The sequence below is a fragment of the Apodemus sylvaticus genome, chromosome 1 (genome assembly GCF_947179515.1).
Source record: "Apodemus sylvaticus chromosome 1, mApoSyl1.1, whole genome shotgun sequence".
Lineage (NCBI taxonomy): Eukaryota > Metazoa > Chordata > Mammalia > Rodentia > Muridae > Apodemus > Apodemus sylvaticus.
In genome coordinates this window covers 19,583,865-19,597,714 of record NC_067472.1, presented here as the reverse complement: position 1 = coordinate 19,597,714, position 13,850 = coordinate 19,583,865, and the positions used below count along the sequence as shown (strand labels likewise).

General features: G+C 45.7%; 2 protein-coding genes across 2 annotated transcripts in view; both read right to left on the bottom strand.

Annotated features, from left to right (window-relative positions):
- The window catches only part of Mms19 (MMS19 homolog, cytosolic iron-sulfur assembly component), a 173,363-nt gene that overhangs the window by 131,676 nt on the left and 27,837 nt on the right, over positions 1-13,850 (bottom strand). The window lies entirely within an intron of this gene.
- On the bottom strand, positions 2,615-13,777 carry Morn4 (MORN repeat containing 4). Its single transcript, XM_052185896.1, has 5 exons — positions 13,578-13,777; positions 5,689-5,789; positions 4,997-5,111; positions 4,042-4,151; positions 2,615-3,849 (listed from the first exon to the last, which is right to left on the bottom strand). The coding sequence occupies exons 2-5, from the start codon at positions 5,753-5,755 to the stop codon at positions 3,701-3,703; spliced, it is 441 nt and encodes a 146-aa protein (XP_052041856.1). The 5' UTR covers positions 5,756-5,789; positions 13,578-13,777; the 3' UTR covers positions 2,615-3,700.

Sequence of the window (13,850 nt, the reverse complement as noted above, 5' to 3'; positions counted from 1 at the left end):
CGTTCTGCTGCTGGATGGGGCTGGAACTCCCCCTCCCCCCTTACTTCAAATACATTTTCTTTAGCTGTTTTTGATGTTTTCCTTCATTGTGTAAGATTTCCTTAATACTGTTTCAAGAGTTGAAAGCTTAGCTGGGTGGGGTCTTGCCCTGAGGTCACCAACTCCCTTTATTTCATTTAATGTCGGGCTTTTCTTTAAACCTTTTTATCTCCTTGGGCTGTGGATTTAACTCCATTACACTACCTGGTGATCTTTTTCTCCTCAAATTTTTATATTTTGTATATTTTATACTTTTATATTTTCCCTTGCCCCACTTGACCTTTTCCTTATAGATCTGCGTAAGAATGGTCACTAATAACCACATGGCAAAGTCAATACTAGTCTGCTGTCTTCACATCTTCTCTGCCAATTGTATTAATCCAAAACTTTTCAAGTTAGAGTCCAGCAGATTTTTTTTTTTTTGACAAGGCAAAAAGCAGCCTCATTTTGACAAAATAATCACAACAGTTATCTCTAGGCCACTATTCTTTTCCTCCGAAACCTCGTGAGTGAGGCCATCATGTTATATTGCCCTCAGCACCGCTGTCTTCCACGCGCTTACTAGGATGGCTCATTAAACCCACTGACAGTGTTGAGCTGCTTTCCTAATCCCGAGTCCCAAAGTCCACATTCTGCAAACAAGAAGCATAGCCAGGCCGGTTACAGCAATACCCTGCTCCCTGGTACCAACGTCTGTCTTCAAGTTCTTCTATTGCCATGAACAACTCTTAGAAGGGAAACTCAGCTGCTTTCCTTAGTCAAAAAGGAGAGTCCACAACCCTCCTCTTGTATCCTTAACTCTAAACTCAGAACCACGTGGCCACAGAAACTCTTACAAGGGAAGCCATTGGAATGCAGTTTTATAGGGTTAGTGCTTTATGGTCATGATTGGAAGCATGGTGGCATGCAGGCCGACATGACACTGGAGAGGGAGCTAAGTTCTGGATCTGCCAGAAGCAGGAAGAGAAAGCCATTGTGTCTGGCTTGGGCTTTTGAAAGCCCACTTCCAGTGACATACTTCCTCCAATAAGGCCACACCTTCTAATCCTTTCAAACAGTGTCATCCCTAAAGCCTCAGATCTCTGAGCCTATAGGAGCCATTCTTATTCAAATCCTCTCAGGACTCCTTTCCCAATGCTCCTAGCTTTCAGCTCCTCTTGCGGGCCTGTGGCTTCTCACGTCTGCACCCTACGCAGAATCCCTAGAGACCCTCTACCAGGAAGGAACAATCTCTTACTGTCTCTATTGTGTGTACTTTATTCTGCACTAAGGTGTTGATTCAGGGGACCTAGCCAAAGGGTAAGCTGGAAACCAAGGAAATTGGCTCCTGAAGGGACTGTCACTTCTAACTTGAAGCTAGAAATCTTGTTTGTGCATGACGTGGCCAGAAAGCCAGGGATGGCCTGATCGGAATGTGTGTCTTGTTTTTGAAAGGCATCCAAGCTGCACTCGGGCCATGATGTTCTTTCCTAACACACTCCCATCTGAGTCTTGTCTCTAGCTTTGATCCCCACGGTTCGGTGACTGAGACAGTCCAGTGCCTTGTCACATTAGTAAATAATGACACCTGGTGGATGACACCTGATGTACACGTTGGACGGCGTTTGACTGTCCCAAGTAATCCTGAAGACTGGGACTGGGATAGGACTACCCTCTTCTCTGAAGGCACTTTCCTTTTATTATCAAAACGGATCACTTTGTTACTATAATAAAATAGAACAAGTGAGACTTGAATGACTATGTAGATTTCCTGGCCAGATGCCAAGGATCTTCCTAAAGGCTGTGGGATCTCAAGCAGAAGCCCACTATTAGAGAGGCAGCCTAGGAAAAGTTCATGAGTTTTTGTGTTAATGTGCAATTATTCATGCAGACAATGTGAGGGCTAGTGATTGACATCAGGTGTCCCCTATCACTCTCCAGCTTATTTTTTTAAGGCAGGAAAAGGGAAACACGGGCAAGAGATGACTTTTTTTTTTTTTTTTTGAGGTCACCCAGTAGGTCTAGCAGTAACTGGTATTGGGGCTTGTAGACACTCATGTTCAGGGTGAAAGGAATCCAGTAGAAGGGAACTATAATCAGAACATGTAGGACAGAACACGTAGGCCATCCAGGCCTGACGTTTACTAGCCTGGACAACCTGAGCCTGCTAGTTTTTAAAAACCTTGTGCCTTTTTCTTCACGGAGGGTGTGTGTGTGGTTCTAGGTCAACGTTCGGTGTCCCCCAGGAGCTGCCCCTTTTGGTACCTGGGACCCACTAGTTAGGTTAAGCTGGCTGGCTGGACAGTCAGACCCAGAGATACTTTGAACCCCTAGACCTGGGGTCTAAGCACGCACAGGCTTGTCCCATCATTTACGCGGGTGCTGAGGCTCTAACTCGGGCCCTCATGCTCGCACGGAAAGCATTCCACTGGCTAGCTTCTCTCTCCAGCTCCCCACAGGGGTTCTGAGGAACAGATGACATCATGCAGCAAAGTGTTCAGTGTTAGCTCCAGGCAGCTCTCTGTTTAGATTCCATAAATACTAAACAGGTTGATATTCGTGAGGCCCCAAGTCCAGAAACACTAATTATAGGCAGTTCTGGTCACTGGTTTATTCCTATAAACGTTTCTACAATACAGTTCAGATGATAAATAGAGGCACACAGCTATAATTTCCACCACAGTCTGCTGTTGAGAGAGATTTGAGGATGGGGACTGGGACTGGGGCTGGGACCTAAGCTAACTGGAGACCTTGTGATGATTTTTGGCAGGAAGATCTGTCCCAGGCCCAGAGCCAAGACTCTTGCTTTCAGAGTCACGAGTCAAATGAGGAGCCCATGCTACACAGTTCACACTAGAATGGATCCAAGTCTTTGAACACCCATGGGACAGTGAGCCTGATCCAACGGTACTGGGAAGGAACTCTCAGTGCAAGCCTTCCCTTGGAATTCCAGGTCACTCCACAGCAGGCCCGGATAGGTCTGCCTTTTGCCCTGGAGTAACAAACGCAGGTCATAAGTTACTTTTACACTAGTTTCTCGCTTGGCTATTCGATAAAGGGATCCTGTCTGACATCTAAGGGAAGAGAGGCACAGATGGGGGCTGGGCTGTAACTCAGGTAAGGAAGACTCAGATAAAGCTGAGGGAGAAGAAAACCACACTCTTACACTGAGGAGGGATAAGAAGACACAGAAACCGGTCTGGAGCCAGGCCTTCAAGTGCAGTGGATGGTTAGAGCTCTGGCCTGGACTTCAGAGCTGCTGTCACCCCTGTCTTTTTCCTGATTTCTCCAATGGCGGCACACAGGACTGGTCCCGAGTCCAGGCCCAGATTATCTAGGTAAGGGTGGACAGAACTAAGAGATTCCCTATGGTTTGACAGCAGGTGGAGAGAAGGCCACAGCACTGGGTAACCCGAGGTCTTGGAAATAACAAGGAAGAAAGGGCAGGCCCTGCTCTTGAGCACATGAGGGCCAGGGAAGAACATAACTGCCGCAGGGTCTTGGGGCCAAAACCCTCCACACTTTTCTGTGACTGAACTCCTGCTTGGCAGGGGACAGAACGCGTCCCAGGCTGTGGCGTCACCGTCATTCTCATCTCATATCCGGTTCATTTGTTCGCCTTGCGCACATACAAGGGACGCCACCACTTTACAGATACTTTCTGGCTGCGCCCAAAGCGCCGTCAGGCAGTGAGGTTCCGGGCTGACTTGGAGGCGCTCTGAGCACGCTGTACCACGGCGGGACACTTCTCACAACGCAGTAACTTGTTGTTCTCAAACAGACCTTCATTGCGGGGTATCCCATGAGAACCGTCTGGGAAGGTCAACAGGCCTGTGAGGAGGGCAAAGAGAAGACAGCATCACCGGTTCACCTCAGCTTGGGTAGGGGCTGAAGAAGAGGAAAAGTTATGGATACGAGCAGTGCAGATTGCTGGAGAGAGCCATGGAAGAATTAAGATAGAAGAGGAGTATTCTATCCATGTTACATTCACCAAAGTTACCATTCGACTGAGCTGAAACTTACCAAAGCCATCGACTCTGCCATTTTTAAATTCCCCCTCAAAGGTCATGTTGTCATATCGAATGAAGACTCCGACACCATTGAACTTGCCCTGGGAAAACTCCCCCTCATACCTGCAAAGACACCAAGACGTTAGTTAGCCTTTAGCGGGGCCGTGCGGGGCCCCAGGTCAGCCGTGTGGGATGACAGAGGCAAGCGGTGGCCAATGTGTGTTAGTCAAGGTACAGAGTGAAACTCATCCCAGAACTCTTCCAGGGCCACCGAAGGGTCAGAGGCTACATTATGTGAAGTCTTGATTCCGGGAAAGGAGTTCCCATTGTTACAACAGCCCCGACTGTGCCGGAACTCACTACATAGAGCAGGCTGGCATCAACTCACAGAGGCCCTTTTGTTGCTATATTTTTCCAACCCAATTACCCAGTAAAAGAAATCTCAATCAGCAGGGCAGTGTGGGGCCTGTAATTCCAGCACTCTGGGAGTCAGAGGCAGGCGGATTTCTGAGTTCGAGACTAGCCCGGTCTACAGAGTGAGTTCCAGGACAGCCAGGGTTACACAGAGAAACCCTGTCTCAAAAATACCAAATCCAAACCCCCTCCCCACCCCCAAAAAAGAAAAGAAAAGAAAAGAATAGAAATCTCTTTTTTTTTTGGATTTGGTTTTTTTCTATCTATATTATCCCATATGCTTGATGATGGAGTTAAATCCTGGGGACCCTCATGGTGGAAGAGGAGACTCCTCTGACCTTCACAAGCATGTGGTGCACCCTCCACCAATAAAGAACACATAGAAATAAATAAAAATTTAAAAAGCAAAGTAATCAATAAAAGGACTGTTCATCCTTTTTCTGTTTTCTTTAGGGCCTGGGCAAGCTCGAGTTGAACTGACAACCACCAGTGCCCATATTTGTATTAGAGTTTTGCAAGTTCAAAGATGGAGAAAGGAATGACTTAATACTTACCTTGAGCCATCTGAGAAGGTCAGTACTCCAAAGCCGTTAAAAAGCCCATTCTCAAAGTGACCCAGGTAGGTACCACCATCTGCAAACATCAGCTGACCAAAACCATGTCTCCGGCCTGAGCAAAGAGAAGGACAGGTGCCAGGCTGGACTGGGGAGGCTCAGGGTCCCTTCTCACTGGCTCAGCAGCCCGCACTTTCCCACAGCCTTACCCACAAAAAGCTGCCCTTCGCCCTGTGAGTGTAGAAAGGCCTGTCTCCTTGGGGCAGTCTCGTGGCTTGCTAGGACTAAACACTGAGACTGTCTAAGGTGGCCAGCTTGACTTTCCAAACAGAACCATTGAGGTGCTTACAGTGTAGTTTCAGCACAGTTCACAGCTCCAAAGCACTTTGCCATCCCTAAGAATAGATTACCTCCAGCTGTAAAAAGCTGTCGTAGAAAGGTCAGAATCCTGAACTCTCTAAACTGCACCCAGAAGAACTGATTTGGCTCTTCTGGGCACATTCACATTTAAGAGGACAGACTGTGTTAAAGCACTCTGCACCCAGAAGTGGAAGACTGCATTCATTTCTAGTTCCTTCATCTTTGGTTCCTTCGTTAAGCCCTGACATAAAGGAATGGTTCTGTGTGGAGCTGAGTCCTGCAGTGGGGACTGAGTGGTGCTTGGTGACATTGGCTGCCCCAGGGCTTCTCACCCTCTTTCCACTCGCCGCGGTATTCTTCCCCACTGGAGTAGGTAAAGGAACCTTTTGTCAGGGTCATGGCGGCGGCTTACAGAAGAAGAGGAGGAGGACGACTATAAGAAACAGAGAAAGCAGTGTCACAGGACAGCTAGAGGACCAGAGGCTGTGCTCCGGCAAGTGCACATTACGTCAAGTGCAATCCTACCTCAGGCAAGCACAACACTACCTCAGGTCACTTAAAACGTCCTCCTCGCCACCACCTCCATTTCTGCTAAAGCACCCTCACCCCTACCTCTCTCAGAAGTTTTCATCCAGTTCCTGTTGTTTCCTGTGATGGAAATGAAAGCTAAATCTACAAATATATATATAATCTACAAATGTATATATATATATATATATATATATATACACAAACATATATTATATGTAAGTACACTGTCGCTCCCTTCAGACACACCAGAAGAGGGCATCAGATCCCATTACAGATGTTTGTGAGCCACCATGTTGTTGCTGGGATTGAAATTCAAGACCTCTGGAAGAATGGTCAGTACTCTTAACCACTGAGCCATTTCTCCAGCCCTACAAATATTTACTTATCACATACTATGTGCTCAGTGGATGTATAAGCAGAGTCCCATCAATGAAGTTATAATATGGTCAGTAGACTCAGCAGGTGCAGCACCAGGCTGTACCAGAGACAAGGTAATTCTGTGTCAGCTCAGATGGCAGAAATTAGTAAGTACAGGGGTGAGTGGCCCTCAGCACAGTGTGGTGCGTGTCTGTAGTCTTGGCAGATGTAGGCGGATCATGCATTCAAAGTCATCTTCAGTGACACGGAAGTGCCTCCAAATACATAAATAGGAAAAAGAATACTACAAAAGTAATCATCAAAGAGAGCAAAAGAGCAACCAAAACACAAGTTATCCAGGGGAAAAACAAGGAGCTGCTCTGCCCAGATAAGACGGCTTGTTTAGAGGTGACAGATACTCTACACCAAGACTTTGAGACGTTAAAGAACCACACAGATGTGATGCAAACTCATTGATATTATAGTCGAAGAAACACAAGCTCAGAGTGGTTAAGAAGTTTTTTTGGTGGTGCTGGCAAGATGGCTCAGTGGTTAAGAGCACCTGTTGCTCTTGCAGAAGACCCAGGTTTCATTCCCAGCTTCATGTCATGTTTCACAACCATCTAAACTCCAGTTCCAGGGGATCCAAAACCTCCCTGACTTCCGTAGGTACCACGTAAGCACGCAGTCCATATACATACCCACAGGCAAATAGTCATACACATAAAGTTAAAAAATAAAATCCTGGGGGCTGGAGAGGTGGCTCAGCGGGTAAGAGCACCGACTGCCCTTCCAAAGGTCCTGAGTTCAAATCCCAGCAACCACATGGTGGCTCACAACCACCCCTAATGAGATCTGACGCCCTCTTCTGGTGTATCTGAGGACAGCTACAGTGTACTTACATATAATAAATAAATAATCTTTAAAAAAAAATCCTAAAAATTACTCAAAACAAACATTTTGTTGGTGTCTGAGCTAGGGACAAGCACACAGCCCTCCCTAACTCTGCTGGCTTTCCTTCCTTAGGTTGAGCCTCTCTGGTCTAGGTCAGACCCGCTTCTGGTGCTCTCTGAAAACTGGGCAGACTGTGGCAGCTAAGTCAGGGAAAGGAAGTGTCTGCTGCATCGGGTGGGGATGGAGCATTGGACAAGGATTGGAATTGGATGACAGCAGTGGTCAAGAAAAATGGCTGTGACAACAGGAGGGGGCAGAGAAGCTCGTGAGGAAGAGCTATCCTACCAAGAGACAGAACTGGCTTAGTCTGGGTTGGCTGTGTGCATTTCTTAGTTAATGGAGTGTTACCAAAGGTGAAGATACAGATATTTAAACGCAGAGATTTGAGAAGCAGGAGTCTAGACTAATTTCCTAGATGAGGAGAGAGCACATGGAGTAACTTCTCTAGCTGACCACAGAAACCTGAACTCAGCAAGACGAAGAGGACGCTGCCCTGAGCCGGGCCCCAGGGTAATCAGTCACGGTTTCAGCGGGCAAAGAAATGATAGTTGTTTCAGGCCACTAGGTCTTGGAGGTGTGTGTTATCACCCAGGAAGAACTGACATCTTCATATGGGTGGATGTGGTGTGCAGAAGGCATGCTGAGTCTATATCATAGAAAAAGAAGCTATACCAATAGCAGTGGGGATCAGTGGGTGGTAAAATAATTTTGTATTCAAGGATATCCGTAGGAAGGGAGACAGATGTTTAAGATACCATTAAGCATAAACAGAGATAAACAATCAATAAACAATAGAAATATTTTTTCAGCTTTCTAGATCTTTTTATTCACCCTTTCCTCTTTTCTATATTTAAGCATTACAATGTTTTCTCAAATGATAAAATGGAGATTCATAGGCCCAACCTCAAACCTATTGAGTCCAATTCTGTGTAGCTAGAGCTTGGGAACCTGGAGTTTGAACAAGCACATCATTAGGTTCCCATTTGAAAGCCTGCGGACTGTGACTCAACCATAGGGAGATGCTGAAAGTTACAACTAAAGGTCGCCACATGGATAATCAACCTGAAGTCTCACTCGCAGGCCCCTTCCTGATGCTAACAGGACAAGTGCAGCTTTTCTTCAAAATACGGGACTATATTGTCTGGTGTACGGAACTAGAGGATCCTTAAATACTTGCGGGCCTGGTGCAGTCAACAGCTTCCTTTCTTTCCAGCCACACAGAAACCGAAACTCTTATCATCTGCCCAGCATCAGAGCAGTCTTAGGCTGAGGTCAGTGAGGCTTCACAGCAAATACAACATTAATGAGAGGGAGATAAGAAGCTTTCCATAAGAAAAGTTTCAAGAGAAAACTCTTTACAGAGGAGTGAAGGTATTCTGGGAGCTACAGGCCATCTTTAGCTTTCCAGAACTAAATGAGTTCATGGCAGTCAAAGCCAAATGGTGATACAAATTGTAAATATGCTGACCATGGAGTTACATGTCTTTAATCCCAGCACTCTGGAGGCACAGGCAGGCAGATGCCTTTGAGTTCCAGGCCACTCAGGGTTATTTGTGAGGCCTTATGTCAAAAAACAAAATTAAAAACTCAAAATTGCTACATAACTCTTCAAAACACACCTACCTGAATCTGAAGGGCTGTGTGTATGCACATGAGTGTATGTATGCATGAGTGTAATATGATTGTGCGTATGGCTCTGTGTGTATGTGCATATGAGTATGTTTATGCATATCAGTGTGTGTATGTGAGTGCATCCATGCATATTCCTGTGTGTATGCATGAGTGTAATATGAATGCAAATGTGTATGAATGTTTATGCATATGAGTGTGTATGTATGTGTATGAGTATATGTATGTGAATGCATATATAAATGAGTGTGCAGATGAGTATGTTTATATATGTGTGTACATGAGTGTGTGTATATATATGTGTGTATATGATTTGTGTATGTCTATGAGTGTGTTTATGTCTGAGTGTGTATGTATATGAATATCTGTGTATGTAATGAGTATGTGTGGGTGTGTATGAGCTTGTATGTATGTATATTTGATGTTCTGATCTCTCTACGAAGAGAGATAGGGTCTCTCTATGAAGTCTCGGCTAGCCTTGAGATTGCTGTGCAGACCAGGCTGGCCTTGTATTCACAAAGATCCTCCTGCCTCTGCTTCCCGAGTACTGGGTTTATGGCATGCACCACCATTCTTGGCTGAAGAACTGTGTATCTTTGACTAAATTTTATACTGTATGTTATAACATGATGAAGTCAGTCAGTAGATTTAGAAGACAGTACAGTAAAGGAATCTTCTTTACATGTTTGCCATGTCAGTGGTTAACAGCTTTCTCTTCCCTCAAAAGCTGGTGGGTTACTGCAGTGAGAGCTAAGGGGTGGGCACACAGGGCGCCAGGGAAGATGCCCTTGTACCTGTTTACTTTTCTTTTGTTTTAATATTTATTTTATGTAAATACACTGTAGCTGTCTTCAGACACCAGAAGAGGGTGTCAGATATCTTTATGATATCTTTACGGATGGTTGTGAGCCACCATGTGGGTGCTGGGATTTGAACTCATGACCATTGGAAGAGCAGTCGGTGCTCTTACTGGCTAAGCCATCTCTCCAGTCCCCAACCTGTTTACTCTTCATGAAAGCTACTTGGGACTCCCAGGGCTGCATCTCACTGTGGTCGACAGGGACCAGGGAGGAAACAAGGATGTACTCGAGGATTCTCTATGGACAGAGTACTAACTATGCTCCTAAGTGTAAAGCTATCTTTTTTGTTGTTGTTGTTGTCATCTCTTGGGCTAATATCTTAAATATTTTAAGGAAGGTGATGAAATCTGAAATTTAACATTTTTAAATTTTAAAAAAAGGATTTCTCTGTCTGTCTGTCTGTCTGTCTATCTATTTAATGTATCAATGCTCTATCTGAATTTTTGCCTGCAGGCCAGAAGAGGGTCCCATTATAGTTGGCCGTAAACTACCATGTGGTTGATGGGAATTGAACTCATGACCTCTGGAAGAATAGGCAGTGCTCTTAACTACTGAGCCATCTCTCCAGCCTCTGAAAATTCTTTATTTTTTTTTTCTAATTGCTTAATGTGGTAGACTATATTTTCTAAAGATTCTTGCAATGTCTCCCTAAATTTGATCAGACTTGGACTGCTTCAAAAAAAGCACCATGGAAGCAGTGGTTCACCACTCATAAATCAAATACAGAATCATGAATGTTTGTTCTGCTCATTACCAGACCCATAGCTTGAGACCCGAGCCACAACCTGAGAACACCTGACTGGAGCCCATGAAATGGTTCAGCAGGTCAAGGAACCTGCTCCCAAGACCGACATCCTGAGTTTGACCCCTGGACCAGCATGCTGGGAGGATAGAACCGATTCACACAAGTTATCCTTTGACCTCCACAAAGTATACCGTGGCATATGAACATGCATACACACAAATAAATAAGTAAACACAGACATAAAAATGTTATTCTAAAATTAAATATATTATCTGGAGGCTCCCAAGTGATGAGGAAGTCAGGTACAGGACATGTTCTGTTTCTCCAGTTGGGGGCAGGGTGGAAGAATGGTTTCTCTGTGTAGTCTAGGCTGTTCTGGAACTTGCTCTGTAAATCAGGCTGTCCTCAAACTCACAGAGATCAGCCTGACTCTGCCTCTCAGCCTCTCAGCCTCTGCCTCCCGAGTGCTGGGATCAAAGGCATGCACCAGCACTGTGTGGCACCACCGCACCAGCACTGTGTGGCACCACTGCACCAGCACTGTGTGGCACCACCGCCCGGCATTCTCACTTGTCAATCATCTTAGCTCAGACAGGAGCCGGCATTAGTGAAGGAGCTGACGAATGGTTCCAGTACCCAGACTCTGATCCCCTCATCTGAGAAACTATGGAAAAAATAGAAGCTATCTTCATGATGTCAGGTCTAGACCCCTGGCCCACGGGGGATCTGGGAGTATTGTGGGATTGTTTTAACCTGCTAAATGTTGGGTTAATTCATTATTTAGTGATAATAAGCAGAATACCATCTGCTAACCTACCCCTGACACCTGTGACACAGTGCTGGTTTTCAAGAGTATATATTACAAATTTTCATTCATTTTTTGATCTAGTAAGATACAGTAACTTCAGAAGTGGTTTATCAAAACCATGCCCAGTCTCAAGACTCAGATCAGAAGTGCTAATTAAAAGGAACATATGTAGAGCTCATGGGTCTCAGGCTGTGGCTGAATACATTTGGTTAGGAACTGCAACATGTGTCCAAACAGCTGATATTGTCACTACCTGGGACAGTGTTTGAATTTTAACTAATGAGTCTTGTAACTGTCTGTGATAATTAATAGTCAGCCCCACAGCCACAAGGCCAACAGGGAATTTCACCAGTAAACCAAGATTATCCACAGTTACTGAGACAAATATAGTTTAATAAAGTGTATCTAGTGCTAATGCAAATGGAAGAGCCCAACACTTTAATAACACACACAGATCGATGTTTCCAATACTTGCTTATATAATCCTGTTTAAGAAAATTGATACCCTAGGCTTTAGATCTATACACAGAATCCAGTCACAAACCAAGACTCATATTCCCACAGAGGCCCTTTCTGTACTCGTGATAGACAAGCTGCAAAAGATCAGTCCAAAACGCAATCTAAAATTACTATTTGGTCTCTGTAATCCAAAGCCCTAGAACTATGCAAAGGAGACCATATCCTTTGCTAGCTTACATTTTTTTTTTCTTCCATGGTCGGCTCCAAACAGAGCTTGAAGACAGTGATAAGAAGTTGTTTTCATTTTTTAAAAGTGCTTTAAATGTATGTCTCAGTGTGAACCTGCATGAGTGTGTGTGTATGCTGCATGTGTACAAGAGCCCATGGCGGCCAGAGAGGCCTTTAGATCCCCTGGATTACAGGTGCTGTGAACCACCATGTGGGTGCTAAGAACTGAATCCTGGCCCTCTGCAAGAGCAGTAAACACTATTGCTGAGCCATCTCTCGTGTCTCTCATTGTCCCCCCTTTCCCCCTCCCCCATAACTAAGTTTACTAAAGAACATTTATGTATTTGCAGCAACTTTTGTATAAATTAAGTTTTTGTTTTTTGAAAGAGACTCTACGTAGTCCTTGGCTGTCCTGGAACTCACTATGTAGACCAGGCTGGCATTGAACTCACAAAGATCCACCTGCCTCTGCCTCCGGAGGCTCCACCATGTCCAGCTGAAATTAAGAAGTTTTAAAACGGGCTGGAGAGATGGCTCAGTGGTTAAGAGCACTGACTGCTGTTCCAGAGGTCCTGAGTTCAATTCCCAGCAACCACATGGTGGCCCACAACCATCTGTAAAGGTATCTGACGCCCTCCTCTGGTGTGTCTGAAGACAGCGACAGTATACTAAGATAAGTAATTCTTAACAACAATCCCTTCCTCCCCAGTCTAAGAGTAATTATATCCCAGTAATTAATTATATCCCAGTTAACAGACTGTTTGGAAGCAGCCACTCTAACTACCCACACAATCTCCAAAATGTCCCCCATACCACTTTGCTGGGTAGCCAATCTAACAAAAGTTCTTTTAGTTATAAAGGAAGCAATTGTAGATTTTTAGAGCCCTAAGAGGAGAAAACGAAAGCTTTGATGAACAAAGATTAGGAAACTGGAAATACTGTTTTATAAAACGTTTTTTAAATGAATATGAAAAAATTAGGCTTTTAACCTTATAATTCGAATCCCCTTCTGAGCTGAAAGCAAACAGTGACATTGTTACTATGCGAGGGACTTATCATGAGCAGGAAGAATGTGGGATAATTAGATCCAAGAAGATGGAAAGAGAACACTGGTTCCGAGAAGGTTTTAGAAAAGACAATAACACAAGAGTGGTGGGCTCTCCTAAGTAATATTGTCAGAACACTATTCTGTGCCAAGGGAAAGGAGAATGCCTGGGCCGGGCTCTAAAACAGCGAAGTTACTCTGGTTGGTACCCAAGTAGTTCGTGGATGCTGAATTGCAGAGATGACAATCCATTCCCCAAGCCTCAGTATGTGGGACGGCTCCCAACCTGTGGCACAGACGCGCCCTAGATTAAACAAAGCCGCAGACTTCACCAGGCAAACCAGTCTTCCACTGCAATTTTTCATTCCAGTCCGGCTCCGTCCTTTTTTGGGGGGATCGGCTCCCACAGGTCTGGCACTCCCTCCAGACACGGCCCGGCACACCCCTCTCGATAACCAGGGTCCTGTGTTCTCTGAGGCTACGGCCCTGGATCGAAACTCTAAACCCAATTTTGGGGTCCCGCTCGCAGCCACCTTCTGGTCAGTACAGCCAGGACGGAGGCTCGCGCCCTAGCCCAGTCGCCTGCTTGCCGCCTCGGTCCCTACCTGGTGGACCGCGCTCCGAGGTCCTCCTCCCACCCGCGCCGCGGGCCAACCTGAGCTCGGCCTCTCGGAGACGACTGTCACGCCCCGACGCGACGCGGGGCTCCAGCAGCCGGGATCTTTGCTGCTCTGGGCTCCCAACTGCCACTTTCCCCTCCACCACCTCCACCCGCCTCAGCCCCACAGGACGCCGCCATCCCTGATGGCCGCACTGGGCACAATTCCCGCTGTTCATTGGCTGTTGCCTAGGCAACCGCGAGCAACGCCACTCCCCAT